General features: G+C 38.2%; 1 protein-coding gene across 3 annotated transcripts in view; it reads left to right on the top strand.

Annotated features, from left to right (window-relative positions):
* MCMBP (minichromosome maintenance complex binding protein) overlaps positions 1-19,960 on the top strand; it is a 43,575-nt gene that overhangs the window by 16,289 nt on the left and 7,326 nt on the right. The window contains exons 2-11 of one of the 3 annotated variants that reach the window (XM_058544129.1): positions 2,100-2,185; positions 2,787-2,927; positions 3,058-3,099; positions 5,303-5,404; positions 9,357-9,486; positions 11,854-12,005; positions 13,476-13,576; positions 15,169-15,347; positions 15,709-15,832; positions 17,029-17,146. In XM_058544129.1, the coding sequence (XP_058400112.1) occupies positions 2,100-2,185; positions 2,787-2,927; positions 3,058-3,099; positions 5,303-5,404; positions 9,357-9,486; positions 11,854-12,005; positions 13,476-13,576; positions 15,169-15,347; positions 15,709-15,832; positions 17,029-17,146 (1,175 nt within the window). Of the gene's footprint in view, positions 1-2,099; positions 2,186-2,786; positions 2,928-3,057; positions 3,100-5,302; positions 5,405-9,356; positions 9,502-11,853; positions 12,006-13,475; positions 13,577-15,168; positions 15,348-15,708; positions 15,833-17,028; positions 17,147-19,960 lie in introns of all 3 variants that reach the window. The other 2 variants (XM_058544127.1, XM_058544128.1) reach the window with 2 other exon arrangements.

Raw genomic sequence — 19,960 nt, 5'->3', positions numbered from 1 at the left:
TATTTTCTCTACGTTGTATTTATTTAATGTTTACTTCTCTAATTCCAGAGCTCTTATGTCCTAGGCCCTTGCTAGACCCTGGAAATGTAAAGGTTGATTGTCTGTGAATAGAGAGCAAGTTTGTAGCCTGGTGTTGAAAACTCCTTGTGATATGCGTGGCCTCATCTTCCTTTTGTTCATTGGCTATCTTCTCTTCCAGGCACTCGTTGCTCCCTGTACTTGAATTTCCGGTAGTGTCCATCCTCGTCCTTTTCCATTACTGTTTCTTCCCCTTGAAGTGCTCTCCGTCTAGAATATGCCAGTCCCTTCTACCTCGACATGATTCAGTTCTCTCCCTCTTTCAAGGCCTGGCTCAAACAACACCTCTTTCAGAAGCCCTCTCTGAGATTCTTTGACCTACATTGGTTTCTCCTCTTTGCTTTTGGCTGTTATTCTGTCCATAACTTATCTTAGCTCTAAGTTCCTTCAGCTCTAGGTGTCCTTGTCGCACCTGGAGGAATGCTGGGCACACAGTAGGCTTAATAAATAATGGACAGTTATTGTTGCGCTCTGGATATTTTTGGAATTATCTATTGCAGTCCTTTAATTGTCCAGCAGTACTGGATATCTGTAAGCTGGCTTTGACTTACATTTTTGAAACATAGAGCTCCTTAGAAGTAACTTACCGCTTCCCAGTCCCTCTTTGCTGTAGCTTCATCACCTGTGGGTGGCATATTCATGTTTCTTACCAAATGCCATCAGAATAGTAGTGTTGGTGTGGCAAGTGTGGCAATCATGGCTGCATGTCAGTCTCCTCTTTAAACATCCATTTTGACTAGAAGCAAAAATACCCATTGTATTTGTTTTTTTCCCCAATTCAATAATCGTTTATTGGTGTGCATCTCGTAGAGCAGTGGTTCTCAAACTTCAGTGCATCAGAATCACCTGGAGGGTATTTTAAAACACGAATTGCTAGGTCTCATCTCCAGAGTTGCAATGGATGCCAGATCTTCTGGGGGCAGGGAGGAGTTTGATGAAAATTATTTGCATGGTCTGGAAGTGTCTCCTGTAGATTGACTATTAGTTGTAAGGGGAAAAAAGTAACTACAGTGGAGAAAGTGGCTACACTTTGACTGGGTGATGAAAATTAACATCATCAACGAGGGGAAGATGGACATCTTGTCTCTAAATGATACCCTTACCAGGACACAACATCACTTATGTAGGAGCCTGACTGGTAACACACAACTGCAATCTAATCATAAGGAAACATCAGACAAACCCAAAGTCAGGAGCATTCTTTTTTTTTTTTAAGGATTTGTATTCTTCATTATCAGTGTCATAAAAGATAAAGAAAGATTGAGGAACTGTTCCAGATTAAAGGAGATTAAAGAAACATAATAGCTAAAAGCAGTATGTGATCCTAGACTGGGTCCTGTACTGAGGGGGAAAAGGTGGAATAAAGGATAGTATTGGGTCAGATGACAAATTGGAATATGGATGATGGATTAAATAAAATCATTGTATCAATTTTGAATTTCCTGAGGTTGATAACAGTACTGCGGTTATATAAAATAATATCCTTATTCTTAGGAAACATACATTGAAATATTTAAATGTAAAAGTATATGATGTGTGTAAGAATCTCAAGAGGGTTAGAAAAATATTTGAGGGTGCAAATGATAAAGCAAATGGGGCAAGGATACAGGTGTTCTTTGTGCTATTCGTGTGGCCTTTTTGAAAGTTTGAAATTATTCCCAAATAAAAAGTTTAAAAAAAAAAGATCACCTTCTGCTCTTCATTTCAGGGTAGTTGTAAAGATTTTAAAAATCTATATAAAAATGTTTTCAAAGAGCAATGTGCTTTACAAAGGATGGTTCACATGCTGCTTTGTCTAGGTGGCCTCCTGTCTCATTCTGTGGACGCTCTCAGCCAGGTTATTACTGCAGGAGGTCAACGTTGCCCTGATTTGTAACACCAGCCCCCCAGGAGGGCAGCTTCTTGAGTGTCCAGTGCAGTGCTTCAGATGCAGGCACGCTAAACTAACGTGTGACTCACCTGAGCATAGTCTGTTGTGATATATTGTACCTTTAGCGTTGAAAAGTGTATTTTTCTTTCAGCCCAAAATGGAGTTAATCCTGACTGGGAGAAGAAAGTAATTGAATATTTTAAGGAAAAGCTGAAAGAAAATAATGCTCCTAAATGGGTAAGCTTGTTGCTGTTTGGGAGTTGAGGGGCGAGCGTTGGGCAACTTCCAGGTTCTCTCAGTAGAGTAGTAATCCACATATAATTTAAAAATATATAAATTAATGACTATTCTCCTCTACTTTAAGTGCATATTTATTAAAAGAGTTTGGTCTCTTTTGCAACTTAAATTCAAGCAATTAAATGCTTCTACATTGGTACCTCTAGGTGGCAGTAACCGATCATGTTATTTTCTAAGAAAAAATCAGTAGTTGTGAGAGCTTCAATTATCTTTATTACCTTTATTTTAGAAGAACTGACATGTACTAGTTTTAAAAGAAGAGCTCAGCAAAGCAAATGCCTTTCTGCCAGTTGAAAAGTGTTCTGAAGGAAAAGCATCCTTTTACGTAACAGTCAAATGTTATCATGAACTTGCAAGAACTCAGAAAGTACTTTTGTCCAGATATTTTGTTATGTTGGCCATTGAGATCATTTGGCTCCCTGATGGGGCTTGAATTTTTGTGTGCGTGGTTTGCAATTTGGGTCTGGATATATAGTCTATGTATGTGTGCTTAATGTTCTATAGACAGAATATTTTATCGACTTAATTGTTTTCCTTTAAGGTACCGTCACTGAATGAAGTTCCCCTTCATTATTTGAAACCTAACAGTTTTGTGAAGTTTCGCTGCATGATTCAGGATATGTTTGACCCTGAGTTTTACATGGGAGTTTATGAAACGGTTAACCGAAACACAAAGACACGGGTATGTGTTGCTTTTCGCATGAAACTTTCTGTTTATAGTTAGTGGTGTTAATTTTGTCCTTGTGTTGTTTATGGTAGTTTTGATTCAGATATACTGATATAATACTGTTATCCTTTGTTTTGGGTCATAGGTTCTTCATTTTGGAAAATATAGAGATGTAGCAGAGTGTGGGGTACGTATCCTTAGGATATATAAAACATTTTTAATAAGAATTTTTTCCCAGGAGAATTTGACTCTTCTTTGGTTGATCTTAAATTTATCTTTTGTGTAAATCAGTTCTAAAAAGTCATGTGAAATGTTTTCTGTATTTGCCTTTTATTTAAGAGTTTCTCTGATAGGATATTTTGATCTTCTAAAAATCTTTGAGAAGGTGGAATATTGTAAATGACAAAACTAATTCCTTTTTTTCCCCAATTATCTATATACTTAGTTAAAAAAAATTACAGGTAATGATAAATTCTTTTAAAATGAAAGTAGGAGATTAAGGCTCAACACTTGCTTAATTAAATTTGATTAAATCCTGTCCTCTTTTCCTGGGAGAAAAAAGTTTTTAATAAACTTAAGCTTTCTTTGATAATAGAAACTCTCTTACATATCAATAGTGGGAGAAGGAAGGAAGAACACTGGATATAATTATAATTGTGAAAGGGATAGTCTTGAGGTAGAAACTTACTAGAAAAGCAATTATAGAGGAACCACAGTATGTCTGCATTTTTTTTATTGCTTTTCTGATAATAGAGGAACAACATGCAGAATTAAATTTAATTTCATTCAGACACTTGTTCGACATGCCTGGCATTATAACTGGGAAAAATTTAAAATTTATTTCTAGTTTAATAGTAAAAAAAGATTATCAGCATGTCAAAATAAATATATTAACTGAAAATGTCTCCCATATTTTGCTTTTTGTGTGTTTTTCATGTGGTTCCATTGAAACACAGACGGTAATTGTCAATTGTTGGAAAGAAAACAAGTATCACAGGTGGGGATTGACCAAACAGGTGCTTATGCAGGGCCTCAGCAGAAAGGTGGGATCTTGGTGGAGTTACCTCCATTCTGGGTCTAGTTCTGTGCTTTGCAGATCCAGAATCTCAGTTTAATCAGGTTATCTAGGGCTTTTTACATTCTGGGAGTCTGACTCCTGCTTACCCAAACCTCAAGAGATTGATTTGTAAACCCCTATACCAGCCCATTAATTCATAGTAGTTGTTCGTGATAGAATAGAGTGTTCTAGTTCACTGGGCCAGTCTGGACAGAAGAACAGCTCTAATTGGAAAGGTTGCTGCAAAGATTATATTAAACAAAAATGTAACTTCTTACAACTATTTAGAATAGTGGGCTTGTGAAAGATGGATTTGTTTAATCTTACACATGATGACCTTCAGGTCTCCCAGTGTCTTTTTTCTTTTAGAGTATTTTCATAAGGTAAAATGTTGTGCCAAGTCTAACGAATCAACTTAAAAAATGCTTACTGCATCCCTTGTTTAAGGAGCCCTAAGTCATATTAGGCTAATATATTAATACACAACTTTTTCTAGTACACAGTAGTGCAGTATCACTGTAGCTCAGTAATCTCAGCATCTGGAAATGGGAAAATAAAATAGATGTGATTCTCCATCTGTGACACTACCAAAGGCAAAGAGAGTTTGTCCTATGTTGCTGAAGAGTCTTAAGTAAAAGCACCATGCCAGAAAAAGGGAACTTGGGGAAAGAAAGAAACAAACAGAAAACCCAGCTTTCTACACATTTTTTCAGGCTCAGACTCAATGTCTCGGGTCCCTTTTTTCCCCTACAAAATGGAATATACATTTTATTTGCTTTTAAGAGGATTTTTTTATACTATAAAAGTAATACATGTTTATTAAAGTAATTTTTTAATGTTACATCTTGGGCCCTTTCTACCTCTTAGGATTTTCTAAGTGTATTTGAAATACAGAATATGCCCTTTCCAGGGAATAATATCTGACTCTTAAATCTCATCTCAGAGCTACCTGGTAATGAGTATTTCATTAAATTCCTATTTTATAGGCTGAATCCGATAGTTTTCTGTGAAAGAGACAGTGAAATTACCATGTGCTCTGTCTTTGAAAAAAATAAAGTATCCTGTTTATTAAAAAGGATTTAATTTTGTAACCTAGAGTGCTGTGCATTGTGGATATGAGGAAAGGTAGTATATTGATTATTACATGTGAAATGATTTTATGCCAATTTTCTTTTAAAAAATGATAGTTTGGTTTTAGTAGTTGCTTGTTAATTAACTTCTAATGTGAAATATTTACTATGGTTTTATAAATAATATGAAAATATGGTTGCTAATTTTTAAAAATTTTGTTTTGCTTAATAAAATTTAAAAATACCCTTTGTGTACACCACAGCCTCAACAAGAAGTTGATTTAAACTCTCCACGAACTAGTACTTTGGAAAGACAGACTTTCTATTGTGTTCCAGTGCCTGGGGAATCCACGTGGGTAAAAGAAATATCCTTTCTTATGTGTTGAATGTTTTCTGATTATTTTTTTAATTGAAAAGGCCACAGTTCACATTTTGAGTTTTTAAAAACTTAGTCTTTTTACTCTAGTGAAGTTAGCTCGAAAAAAAAATGTTTCTTCATTTCCAAAGCTTGGCTTTATTTGAATAAAATGTGTTTCATTTGTTCTAAATAAGAAAACCTGTAAGGCAACCTAAGTATTCATCACTGAGAAATGATAATATGGTACATTCCTATAGTGAAATACTAATAAAAAGATTGAGGTAGTTTAAAGGTACTGAAAAAGAGAATTATGATAATTAAGTAAAAAAATAGTTTTAGGGCCGGCTCCGTGGCTTAGCGATTAAGTGCAGGAGCTCCACTGCTGGCGGCCCGGGTTCGGATCCCGGGCGCGCACAGATGCACTGCTTCTCCCACCATGCTGAGGCCGCGTCCCACGTACAGCACCTGGAAGGATGTGCAGCTATGACATGCAACTATCTACTGGGGCTTTGGGGGGAAAAATAAATAAATAAAATTAAAAAAAAAGTTTTAAATTAGAACTAATTCTAATTTTCTTGAGGGAAAACAACATGTTGGTTCTTTTGAGAGGAGATTGTGGAAACATCTCAATCTCTTTTTTATTTAATTTTTTTCGTTAGTAATTTTTTTCGGCATAATTCACATGCACTGAAATGCATAGACTTTAAGGGTACATGTCAGTAATTTGGATAGATGCATATGCCCATTTCATTTACACCCCAGTCAAAGTAAAGATCTTGGGCCAGAAAGTTCCTTTGTGTGTGCCTTTTTCCAGTTACCACTCCCCTCCCTTGCAACTACCATCCTGATTTCTTTCTCTGTGGTTTTTTTTTAACCTATTCTTGAATGTCCTACAAATGGAATCATAGAGTACATCATTTTTTGTGTCTCATGTCTTTTGTTCAGTGTAATGCATTTGAGAGTCATCCATGTGTGTGTATCAGTAGTTCATTTCTTTTTATAAATGATAGTACTTGTTTATATCTTCTCCATTTGATGAGCATTTGGGTTGTTTCCAGTTTGGGGCCTGGCATTGTCTTTGTGAGAAGATTTTTTTTTTAATTTTATTTATTTATTTTCCCCCCAAAACCCCAGTAGATAGTTGTATGTCATAGCTGCACGTCCTTCTAGCTGCTGTATGTGCGACGCGGCCTCAGCATGGCCTGAGGAGCGGTGTGTCGGTGCACGCCCGGGATCCGAACCGGGGCCACCAGCATCGGGTTCGCACTTAACCGCTAAGCTATGGGGCCAGCCCTGGGAGAAGATTTTTAATTCACTTTTTTTTTAACAGTTATGTTGTGTCACTTGTGATAAGTTGTATCTTTCAAGGAATTGTTTCAAAATTATTTAATCTCAGTTGTTGAATTTATGTCAATAACATAATGCTTTTATTTCCTTATTTTCTTTTTAATGTGTGGGGGATATCTAGCAGTGGTCTCCTCTTCCATTTCTAATAATGTTAATTAAATATTCTCTTTTATTCTTGATCACTGTTGCTAGTGGTTTATCAAAAACCCGACTTTTTACTTTAATTTTCTGTTTTCTGTTTCATTGATTTCTGCTCTGAATATTTTCTTCCTCTTTAGTTTTGTTTTAATTCCTTTCTCTAGTTTGTGAAAGTAGATGCTCAGATCATTAACTTCAAATCTTCCTTCTTTTCTAATATTAGCATTTAAGGCTGTAAGTTTCTCTCTAATCACTGTTTTCCACAAATTTTAATTTGTTGTTTTTACTGTCATTCATTTCAAAATATTTTCTAATTTCCCTTGTGACTTCTTTGCTCCTTGATCTTGACAACACTGTACTTCCATTTACCCCTCCCATTCTTTGTCCTGTTGTCATACACTTCACTTACTTGTACTTAAATTATAGAGCCCACAATATATTATTATTTTTACTTTAAACAGTCGGTTGTCTTCCACATAAATTAAGAAATGAGAAAAAAATACATCTTTTATATTTGTGTACATATTTACCATTTCTAGCTCTTTTTGTTCTTTGTTTTTTATCTGGAATCATTTTACTAAGCTTTTTTTTTAAGTACAGATCTTTTGCTGATGAATTCTCTCAGCTTTGGTTCAAGTGAAAATGTCTTTTTTTTTTTTTTTTGTGAGGAAGACCGGCTCTGAGCTAACATCTATTGCCAACGCTCCTCCTTTTTTTTTCCCCCAAAGCCCCAGTAGATAGTTGTATGTCACAGTTGCACATCCTTCTAGTTGCTGCATGTGGGACTCAGCCTCAGCATGGCCGGAGAAGCCGTGCGTCCGTGCGCACCCAGGATCCGAACCCTGGGCCGCCAGTAGCGGAGCGCGCACACTTAACCGCTAAGCCACGGGGCCAGCCCTCACCTTTATTTCTGAAGGATCTTTCCACTGTATATAGAATTCTTGATTGACAGGTATTTCCCTCTCCAACACTTTACTGCCATAGTTCTGTCGTCTCCTGGCCTCCATTGCTTTTTGATGGAAGGCTAACCATCGTCTTATCATTGTTCCCCTGTGTGTAGTGTCTGAGTTTCCTCTCACTCTTCTAATGTTCTCTCTTTCTCTGGGGTTTTAGGCAGTTTGACTATGATGTGCCTAGATATGGGGTTTTTTTGTGTTTATCTTGCTTGAGTTTTTTTGACCTTTTGGATCTGTGGGTTCATATTTTTCAGATTTCAGCCTTTATTTCTTCAAATATTTTTCTGTCCCAGTCTCATCATTGTCTTCATTTTCTGGGACTCCAGTCACATGATTGTTAAGACTACCTGTTGTTGTCCTCCAGGTGACTGAGGCTCTGTTTTTTTGTTTGTTTGTTTCAGATATTTTATTTTTCAGTTCTAGATATTTTATTTGGTTCTTTTTCATTTGTTTCATTTCTCAGCTATTATTACTCATCTATTACTCATCTTTGACTCATATCCATCTTTTCTCTTAAAATTGTAAATTTTAGAATTGCTTTTTAGTGTCCTTATCTGCTAATTCCAATATTTGGGTCATCTCTGGGTTTGTTTCTATTGACTATTTTTAGTCCTGATTATAGGTCATATTTTCCTGCTTCTTCACATAACTAATAATGTGTTATTGTATGCTGATACACAGCATTCTAGAAAGTTTGGTTTTGTCTTCATTTCAAGAATGTTGCATTTTGTTCTGACAGGCAGGTGATTTAAGTGGATCACTGTCATCTTATCGAGGCTTGGTTTTGGGATTTGTGAAGGTGGGTATGGAGTAGCCCTTGCTGTGTAGGACATAGTCCTTACTCATGAGATGTGCTATTTCTCGGTCTCACCTGAGTGCCTGGGATGTTCAGCAGGGTCCAGTTCTAGTGTTGCACAACTTCCAGAATCTCCATTTAGCTCGAAGCCAACAAGCAGCTGTTCTCTGCTAGGCCTCAGGGAATCTTGACTTGTGCATCCACAGCTTTGTATTTGGCCAAAGACCCAAATGGAACCTGCACAGATTCCTGGGGCTTCTGTCTGCAACTCCTTGCTCTCTAGTACTGTCCTGCAAAGTCTAGTTGCTTCAGTAGCCCTGAACTGTGTCCTGTGTTTTCTCTACCCAACAAGAGCAGGGCTTCCACTTCTCTTTGTTGCAGTTTGGAAAATGCCCCCAAGAGAGAGCTGGGGAGAGAGAGTGTGGAGTTTACTCGGTATGTTTCTCCTCCTTCAAGGATCATGAGCTTATGCTCTCTGTTGTCCAGTGACTGAAAACAGTTGCTTCCTGTCTTCTGTCCAGTTTTTTACTTCCTTACAGCAGGAGTAGGGGTCTTAAGGTTGAGCTGTTACTCATGACCAGAACTGGAAGTCTAGCCTTCTTTTAAAATACATTTTTATTTTAACCAAATTGCCAAACTAGTAATCTTTTATCAGTCGTATAATTAGCATAACTTAGGATATTGCTCCATTCGTGGTAGTCTTTCTTAACCTTTCATTTAACGCCTATGTTAATGCAAACCAAGCTCGAGTCAGTCCTTCAACATCCTACACGCCCAGTCGTCACAAGAGGAGTTACGAAGACGATGAAGATATGGACCTACAGCCCAATAAACAGAAAGACCAACATGCAGGTGCCAGACAAGCAGGTAGCGTGTGCCAACAGGCTTTCTGTCGACTTCGGCTCTCTTGCAGTAGACTCATTTTCAGAATTGTTGTGTAATATAGCTCTAGATTTATGAGCTGGCATGATTTGACAACCTTGCTTTCAAGTTTACTAGAATTTTTTTGGCAGTTTGGGGAGTTCGTACAGTACTCTTTGGTCAGACTGTGCTTCCTCTGAGCGATTAGGCATCACCTAGTGAGAAGGGGCTGCTCGACTGTCAGTTTTAGTCTCCAGTGGTTAGCTGAAACAAGTCTTTTCTCTTCGTATTTATTTTTCTCTCAGCACTTAAGTGATTTGGAAGCATAGTACTTTATCCTAAAAATGATTTATTTATATCTGAAAACATCCTCTGTTATTTTCTTTTTGGAATAATGGTACTTTTATTTGATTTAGTAAGATTGAAACTATCAGAGGAGAAACTTGAAATTGTGGTATGCTAGATTACTCATTCCTAAAGTTTAGAGCAGATGACCCTTAGAATAGTCACAGTTCTATTTGTCCTATTTACGTAGATTTATAGTGGTTTATTTCTTAACATGCTTAAAATCCAACTAACTCTGATTAAAACAAGGAGACCAAAAGTTGAAATTTTCTGAGAGCATGAGAGAATTTCAGAATTGGCGTGTATCATTATTGCTTTCACCAATCACAGTTTTTGTGAGCAGTGAATTTCTTCATTACAAGCAAGTAGATAAGTTGGTCTTTATTTCTCCTTTTATGTGCCAGTCACTTCTCTTTAGCACCGTTAATCAGAGTGCAAGTTAAAGGGAGAGAAGGTAAAACACAGTAGTCTACTTAAATTGGTGTCTGTAAGATTGGGTGGAGAGGGCGAATATCACAGTCAGTGGTACACAAAGATTTACTAATGAATTTTATTTAACCACGTGTTATTCTACTTTATAAGTTCATATTACTGTATTTCCTTAATGCTAAGGCATATTTTAAAGTTTTTAAAATTGGATGTTTTACAGTAAATATATACAAATGTGGTAGTATTCTTTCTTTTTCTCCATTCACCCCCAAATGTTTATTAAAATTAATGGTATATCATAACAATAGGTGACAAATTAGAATACAGGACATATGGTAATTCTCTTTCTTATCACTTGAGCAATTGATGCTCCTTTCTGTTTCTTGCTCCTTATGTTTGAATGTCATACTGCAGGGCTTTGAGTGCAGTATTTATGGAAACTTTAACTTGTTTGTTGATTTTTAGGCAATCTTTTAGGCTATATATATTTTTAAACTTTTTTTGAGATAAGTGTCGATACATATGCAGTTGTAAGAAATAATACAGAGAGATCCTGTATACCCTTGACCCCGTTTCCCCCAATGGTAACATCTTACATAATTATAGTAGACTATCATAACCAGGAAATGGGTGTTGATACAATCCATTGACCTTATTCAGAATTCACATTTTTCATCTGGATTTGTGTGTAATGTATTTAGTTCTCTGCAGTTTCATCACCTATGTAGATTCATGTGACCACTGCCACAGTCAGGACACAGAGCAATTCATTACCCGCATTTCCCATGTTTCCTTTTTACAGTCACACCCACCTCTCCTGCCTCTCCCCTCCCCCCAAGTCCCTGACCCCTGGCAACCACTAATCTGTTCTCCAACTCTGTAATTTTGTTATTTCAAGAATATTATATAAATGGAATCATATAGTATGTAAACTTTGTGGATTGGCTTTTTTCATTCAGCACAATTCCCTTGAGATCCAACCAAATTGCTGTGCGTATTAATACTTTATTCCTTTTTATTGCTAAGCAATATTCTGTGGTATGGCAGGCTGTATTTTGATTCTAACTAGTTATCAGCCCTATACTGTGGCTATGTAAGGGGTAGAGCCTGTCTTTTAATCATCTGTGTGTCCCGAACAACTAGTCTGATTCCTGGTATAGTGGATGTTAGTATTTGGTAAACGAATTTATCACTATATGGTTTTATTATGCTTAATAAGTAGAAAGAAGTGTGTTCTACTAACGTGGTTTTGTTCTCAGTAGACTGTATTCTTTAGGTCAAAGATGTCAAAGTAACCATATTAAATATTAAAAGTACTTCCACGAGATTTTGATGGGGGGAATATGTTGCCATTTTATTGTAGGGGGGAAAATTATTAAATTTTCAAATTTTCATAATAATCTTTGTTCTCTTCATAGGTCAAAGCTTCGTTAGCATGTGTTATCTCCTTAAAAACTATAACAACTTAAAGTTTGTGAGCTCAGAAGCATCGTTTATATCAGACATGACAGCCTCTTTAAGAATGTTCTTTGTCTCCAGGGGCCCTTAGCCATGACTAAGCACAGTGCTGTCCTTTGAATTTAGGGAACGTTGGTGGTCTTCAGTGGTGTGGAGAGCCGAAGCGTTTAGAAACTGAAGCTTCTGCTGGGCAACAGCTGAACTCCCTGAACCTCTCATCTCCTTTTGATTTGAATTTTCCACTGCCGGGAGAGAAGGGTCCTGCGTGCCTTGTGAAGGTAGTAAAGCCTTTCACAGACCTGACATTGACATAGATGTGTTTTATGTCTCAGAAATTAAAACGGAAAACTCTTAGCATTTGTATTAGTTTTGTCTTTCTGCTGTAACAAATCACTGCAAACTTAGTGGATTTAAACAACAAAAATTTATCATCTTACAGGCATTAGGTCAGAAGTCCAACATGGATCTGACTGGGGGTAAATCAGGGTGTCAGCAGGGCTGCATTCCTTTCTGGAGGCTTCAGGGGAGAATCTGTTTTCTTGCCCTTCCCAGCTTCTAGGGGCCGCCCACATTCCTTGGCTCGTGGCCCCTTCCTCCATCTTCAAAGCCAGCAGCAGTGCATCTCTCTGACCATTTCTTCATAGTCACATCTCCCTCTGACCATAGGTAGGAAAGATTCTCCCATTTTAAAGACCTGTGTGATTAGATTGGGCCCACCCCGATAATCCACAGTAATCTCTGCATCTCAGGGTCTTTAATTTTTGCAAGTCCCTTTAAGTTAACATATGTACAGATTCCAGGGATTAGGATGTAGATATCTTTGGGGCAATTATTCTTCCTACCACAGCATTTTTAGAGAATTGAAGACTATTTCAAACACAAAGTAGAATGGCTTTTTAGTTCATGTCTACTTCCTTCCTGTATCATTTCTAACTTCCTGATATCTACTTCATTTTTACCATTCTTCCTTCTCATCAAAATTCATTTCTCACTTGTATATAAAATAAAATAGAAGGAAAAAAATTTCGTAATAGTTTGTTCTCCTGTCTTGCTTATTCTAATTTTTTAATCTTGATAGGTGAATAACTGATACAAGTTTCAGGAATGATCATCAAGAATTTCCATTCGTATTTGTTGTGATTTTAACTTAAATGGTACTTCAGTTACATAACACGGGGGCCAGAATTACATTTTTCCTGCTGTGCCACAGTTAGGTCTCACCAATAGGAGGCTTGGACAGTTACAAAAGTCCATCACAACAGACAACATTGAATGTTTGTTTTTTTCTTGTGAAAAACCTAATGGCCATTCTCAGTTTGCTGTTAATCCTCCTAATGTTGCAGAGTTTGTGAATAACCCCAAAGTTAGTAATCCTGGGTTTTTTCCCCCTTCTCTTGGTGTGGTTAATAGATTTTGAGATAATGCAGTTTTCTAGTTTTAGTTGACCATCATCCTTTGGGGAAAGCCTTTTCTTTGAAGTAGTGTGGTATATTGAAAACAGACATTGTCTGGGAGTCGGGAATCCTGTGTTTTAGTCGTTAACTTATTGGCTAACCAGCAGAATGACTAGGCAAGTACCTAACTTCTCTTGGTCTCAATTTATAAAATAAAGGAGTTGCTTTAAGGTCCATTTCTTGATCTAAAATTCCAAGATATTATTATTATTATTATTGCTTCAACACTAACATCTTATGCTTTTTTGGTGTTATGTAGTCCTAACAGCGAGATTTTGTGTGGTCGCTTGTTAGGTCTATGAAGACTGGGATTGTTTCAAAGTAAACGATGTTCTTGAGTTGTATGGCATACTGTCTGTGGATCCTGTGCTAAGTATACTGAACAATGATGAAAGGTGAGTTTATTTGCTCTTTTTTTGGTAACTTAATTTTGATATAATTTCAAGCTTACAGAAAAGGTGGAGGACAGTTATAAAGAACACCCTTTTTCCCTTTGTCTAGATTTACTGGTTGTTTAACAGCTATGCCCCATTCGCTGTGTCATTCATTTGTGCTCTCTTATCTACAGACATTTTTCTATACATACATACATTTTTCTGAAACACTTGAAAGTAATTTGCATATAACATACCTATATCATACCCTAAATACTTTACTCCATATTTACTAAGAACAAAGACTTTCTCATACATAATCAGAGTACAGCTATCACAATTAGGAGATTTGCCATGAATACACAATACACTAACCTAGAATCCATACTTAATTTCACTAATTGTCTCAGTCATTTTCTGGCAGATTTTTTTTTATCCTGGGTCCGGGATCCATAGGCTCACTCATTGCATTAACCTAGAACAGTCTGTAGCCTTTCTTTATCTTTCATGGCCTTGACGGGTTTTTTTTGACTTAACAAAAATTCATTTCTCACAGTTCTGGAGGCTGGGAAGTCCAAGGTTAAGGCACTGGCAGCTCCAGTGTCTAGTGAGGCCTGTTTCCTGGTTCGCAGATGGCTGTCTTCTCTTGTATCCTCACATGGCAGAGAGCAGCAAGCCTTGACACTTTTGAAGAGTATAAGCCAGCTGTTTTGTAGAATATCTCTCAGTTCGGGTTTGTCTCATGTTTCCTCATGATTAGATTCAGGTTATGCGTTTTGGGCAGGAATACCACATAAGTGATGTATCCTTCTTAGTGCATTACGTCCGGAGACATGAGATGTTAGTTTGTCCCATTACTGATGAGGTTCATTTTGATCACTTGTTTAAAAGGTGGTGTCTACCAGGTTTATCTCCTGTAAAGTTGCTATTTTTCACTTTTTAATTGATAAGTAATTTGAAGGGAGATACTTTGAGACTATGTAAATATCCAGTTTCTCATTTAACTTTCACCTGTAAAGTCTGAAGATCTAAAAACATTTTAGTCATTTGTTTTAGTCATCTCACAGTAAATCTATCATTTGCTAATTTATTTAGCAAATCTGAAAAACTCGCACTGTATTTCACTGCTTGTCTGCTCGCTATTCTAGGGAGGTATCATGAAAGAATAAAATTCAGGAAAAACAGCAAGATAGAGATGAATGGCTTCTCCACACACTGAATAATAGAAACCTGACAGCTTTAAAGAAAAAGACCAATGTTTGAGACATGCTGTCATGTATTTGATGTCCCAGCTGAGAGCCCCACAGAGAGTAACTGTGTTTTGAAATAACCCGAGTGACATACTATTTCCCGTTTTGTGCAGTGACAGCATTCTGAGTAAAAACGTTATTGTCCTTGAAGAATAGAATACGTACATTATATCACAAAATGACCTAGCTAGCCTGAAATCCGTGTGATGTAACGAATGAGGAGCCATTTTCTGTTCTTGAAGGAGATGTACAGGTGGAAGTGTTCTTGGCTTGAGTTCTAATGTTGTTTTCAGAGATGTACGTTATTTTTACGTCTGCACAACTGATGTATCTGTGAATCGAAGCTTTATCATCTCTCCGTAGGGATGCCTCGTCGCTCCTGGATCCGATGGAGTGCACAGACACAGCCGAAGAACAGAGAGTGCACAGTCCTCCTGCTTCGTTAGTGCCCAGAATTCATGTGGTGTTAGCCCAGAAGCTGCAGCATATCAATCCGTTACTGCCTGCTTGCCTTAACAAGGAGGAGAGCAAAACCTGTAAGTGTAAGTGCTGCAGCCTCGTGACCCAGAGCCCGGTATCCCCGTGTGTCAGGAGCGGCCCGTGACGTATGCTCACGGTGGAGCCAGTCGGGTCCTCATTCGTCAGAATAAGTGTCTCTAATAATCGCCATTTCTTTGCCCCATTTTCCTTTATGTTAATTCTCTTCATTAAAATGAGGCCAAAAAAAAGTATGCAAGCTGTTGTATTTTGAAGATTCGCATCACTTGCTGACCAGTATTCTAAGTCTGTGCTAGTCGGCTACTGACTTGTAGTGCCTTGTTCCCCAGAGTTGTGTTTTTAGCCTGAGACGCTTAAGAGGAGCTGGTGCACGTGTGTTGAATCTGGTCTCCCTTCCTTCTGCAGTTGTTTCAAGTTTCATGTCCGAATTGTCTCCAGTCAGAGCAGAACTGCTTGGCTTCCTCACTCATGCCCTCTTGGGAGACAGTTTGGCTGCTGAATACCTTATATTACATCTCATCTCCACAGTGTAAGTGCTGTATTCCTGGTGGGAATTAAGGAAAGTTTGGTGTTTTGTTGAAAGTGAAAAAGATGCAAGAGGGTTTCTGAGGTAACTTGTGTGTTTGAGGCTTCATCATCTAGTGGTTTTTATTTGTTCCGAGTAACAAGTGTGACACCAAATCACAAATTCCTTTTGTCAGCTTTTCTCAGTTTCACATTTAGCATTTTGATTGTGTCTTAACTTTAAGAGCCAAAATCATAAAGAACCTGGCTGACGACTAAAATGAGCTATTTTATTTTATCCTTTTTTGCGTTCTGAATTCCCTGCGTCTTTATACGTGTGTGCAGTCAGCGAGGTCCATTGGGTGCACATCTCACTTGTATGTGGATGTGAGCACCTCTCCCTTTCGCTTCACTCTATTTCTTTGTTTTCTCATTTCAAAAGTAACGTGTGCCTTTAACAAGTTCCAAGAGCGTAAAGAAGAAAGAAATTGTCTGTACTCGCACCACTCAGAGATCATCTCAGTTAACACATTTTGGTACAAGTTCGTATCATCTGTTTTTGTTTACATACGCATACATCCCTACATGGATCTCAGTTATACTCTAAGCACAGATCCATACCTTGCTTTTATCATTTCACTTACATTAAACATTCTCCCATCATAACTCTTCATGAACTTTTTATGGTTGCACAGTATTTCATTATAGACACTTGTACCATTTCCCTAAATGTTAGGTTTTCCTAGTTTTTCTCTATTATAAATAACACTGCGTAAACATCTTTGTACTATGAATCTCTCCTCAGATAGGATTTGAGACAGTAGTACATAAAGGTTGAAAGCACAGACCCTGGAAACAAACAACCTGTGTTCAAATCCGAGCTCCTCCACTTCCTGGCTGTGTGAACTTGGGCGTGTTACTTAGAATTTCTGTGCCTCAGATTTCTCATCTGTAAAATGAAGATAATAATACCTACCTCAGAGTGTTTGGGGATTAAATGAGAAAGCATCTAAGCACTCAGAACAGTCCCTGGCACATGATTAGCGCTTGAGTATAAGTATTGGCTGTTACTTTTATTGCTGTTATTCTGATAAATAAAATAACCGATCAGAGTAATCTTCTTTATTTTTATGACAGTATTAAGCTAATTTTTCTTTGTTTGCTTTTTGATGGAAATCAGGAAATCACCTGAGTGTCTTAGGTTGATCTTTTTTTTTCTAGATATACAAGAAGAGATGTTCTTCCACTAGGAAAATTTACAGTTAACTTGAGTGGTTGCCCGCGGAATAGTACCTTCACAGAACACTTATATCGGATTATTCAACATCTCGTTCCAGCAGTAAGATCAATATAAATGTGTATTATAAACCTAAGCACACTTTCAAAATCTATCTAATTGTCTTTCATTCAACCCAAATATTTAACTTTGAGATTTTAATAGACCTCATTAAGGGGAAACAAAGCCTGCCAAGTTCCATAATTTAAAATGTACTCACCCCTCAACATTTCACTTTTATTGCCTTAGCACAAATTTCTGTAAGTCTACAATTAACATGAGCGCAGTAACTCCCTTAAAATTGTCCTCTCAATTAATGCCAATTTGTTTGTGCAATTTGGTATCCTTTGTGTGCATTAAAGTCTTAAATCTAAATAAACTCTAAATTACAGGGGCATAATTCTTTTAGCTGAGGTAATAAACATCTTTCTCTCCACTGCCCCACTTTCAATTCCTGTTTGGAAAGCTGAGCCACCTTTATTTGCCTGGGCATGTGGAATGCGGTGTTTGTACGGTGGGGAGATCTTGGGAGCGGGGGAAGTGCTTCTGACTCATTGTGTGATTGGCAGTGTTGGTCGCTTCTTACCTTGGAAATTTAAGAGGTTGAAGTAGATCATTCATTTAACCGATGTTTCTTGAGTGTCTGTCAGTGCTAGCTCTCTTCAGGCCCTTCAGAGCAGCAGTGGATCAAATAGAGCAGCGGTTTGCACACTCCTCAACTCACTTCACCCTCTTTTTTTTTGGCGAGGAAGATTAGCCCTGAGCTAACATCTATTGCTAATCCTCCTCTTTTTGCTGAGGAAGATTGACCCTGGGCTAACATCCATGCCCATCTTCCTCTACTTTATATGTGGGACGCCTGCCACAGCATGGCTTGATAAGCGGTGCCAAAGGTCCACGCCCAGGATCCAAACCTGTGAACCCTGGGCCGCTGAAGCAGAGCACGCGAACTTAACCACTATGCCACCAGGCCAGGCCCTCACTTTACCCTCTTAAAAAATTATTGAGAGGGCCGGCCCTGTGGCTTAGCGGTTAAGTGCGCACGCTCCGCTGCTGGCGGTCCGGGTTCGGATCCCGGGTGCGCACCGACGCACCGCTTCTCTGGCCGTGCTGAGGCCGCGTCCCACATACAGCAACTATAAGGATGTGCAGCTATAACATACAACTATCTACTGGGGCTTTGGGGGAAAAAATAAATAAATAAATAAAAAACAAAACAAAACAAAAAAACTTTAAAAAAAAAATTATTGAGGACTCAGAGGTGTTGTTTATGTGGGTTGTATTTATCTTTAACTTACCACATTAGAAATTAGAAACTAAAAATATATTAAAATATTCATTAAAAATGATTGCATATGAACACAAGTAAAATATTTTATAGAGATAACTATTTTCCAAAAAAAAATTAGTGGTAAAAGTTGACAAAGAATTTAGTGATTAAAGTGACATTGCTTTACATTTTTGCCAATCTCTAATGTCTGGATTAATAGAAGACAACTGGATGGATTGTCATATCTGTTTCTGCAGTCAGTCTATTGTAATATGATGTTTTGATTGAAGTATATGAAGGAAAGCTGGCCTCACACAGACAGAAAAGTAGTTGGTGAAGGAAGGACTGATTTAATAGCCTTTTCAGATAACTGTGGGTATTGTTCTTTGATACTAGACCAAAACTGTCCATGGGCATTTTCTTAAAGGTTAGTTGGAAATATGAAATCTGAAATCTTACCTTCAGTGAACTTTTCACACTCTGCTATAGTAAATTCATTGGTCGTCTTGCACATTGAATGGATCTTTTATCCATGCATGATTTCAACTCATGGACCCCATAAAAGGGTCTCAGCAATTCCCTTGGAGTTCCCTGGACCACATTTTGAGAATTACTGAAATAGATTTTAAATTATTGTGGTGGAAGACCAACAAGTAATCAGTAAATACGTAGTATGTCATTGAAGTGCCATGGAGAAGAGTACAGGCCCAGGAGCAAGGGGATCTGGAGTGCTGGGCGGTGGGCCGGGGTGGAGTTGCTAACATGTACAGCGGGATCAGGGAAGGCCTTTCGATAGGGTGAAATTCAGGGAGAGACTGGATGCAGGCGTAGGAGCAAGCCAGGTGGCTGTCTGGGGGAAGTGTCCATCCTCTGCAGAGAGAACAAGTGCAGAGGCTCTGAGGCATCTGCGAGGAACGCCAGCAGGGAGGCAGCGTGGCTGGTGTAGAGTGAGCACTGGGGCCAAGAGGGGGAGGCGAGGTCGGAGAGGCAGCCCAGGGCTACTCAGAGCTGTGAGCCCAGGATTTTAGTAGCACATGCTTAGAATACAAATGATATTTTTAAATGTGAAAGAGTTACCGGAGGCAGGTACTCAAGCTTACAGCATAGTATGGTATTTCTTTTTTGTTATTTTTATTCTATGTCACTTTGTAGTGGGTTTGTTTACTCTTTCATTTTTACCGTATCCCACTCCCTTACATTACTCTTATGTTTATGTCTAGCTAGCCCTGAACTTTTTCTAAATAATTGCCTCTTGAAGATCTTGTTTAGTTTTCACAGTGGATGACGGGTGAGTGACCTGTTGATGCTCGTTTGGAGCCAGACCTTGCTGTGCCACCTTTTGTTTCAGCAGGCTCTGCTTCCTTAGGGGTCGTTCGCTTGCCCCTCTAAGTGGTCATTTCCCTGCCCCTTTTCTTTGAATTACAGAGCCAAAGTACAAAAATCCTCTAAATTTTGAAAATATATCTTGTCTCTTCCTCGACACGCTTCTGCCCCGCCCTGGTCTCCACCCCTACCACATTTACTGCTTCTTAGGCTGGAGTGACAGAAGAGGAGATTGGAGGGTGAGGCAGGTGCAGAGCGCGCTGAGCGCAGTGGGCTCGGGAGAC

Source organism: Diceros bicornis, chromosome 6 (assembly GCF_020826845.1).
Source record: "Diceros bicornis minor isolate mBicDic1 chromosome 6, mDicBic1.mat.cur, whole genome shotgun sequence".
NCBI lineage: Eukaryota > Metazoa > Chordata > Mammalia > Perissodactyla > Rhinocerotidae > Diceros > Diceros bicornis.
The sequence above is the reverse complement of the archived record's forward strand: the minus strand, read 5'-3'. Positions and strand labels throughout refer to the sequence as shown.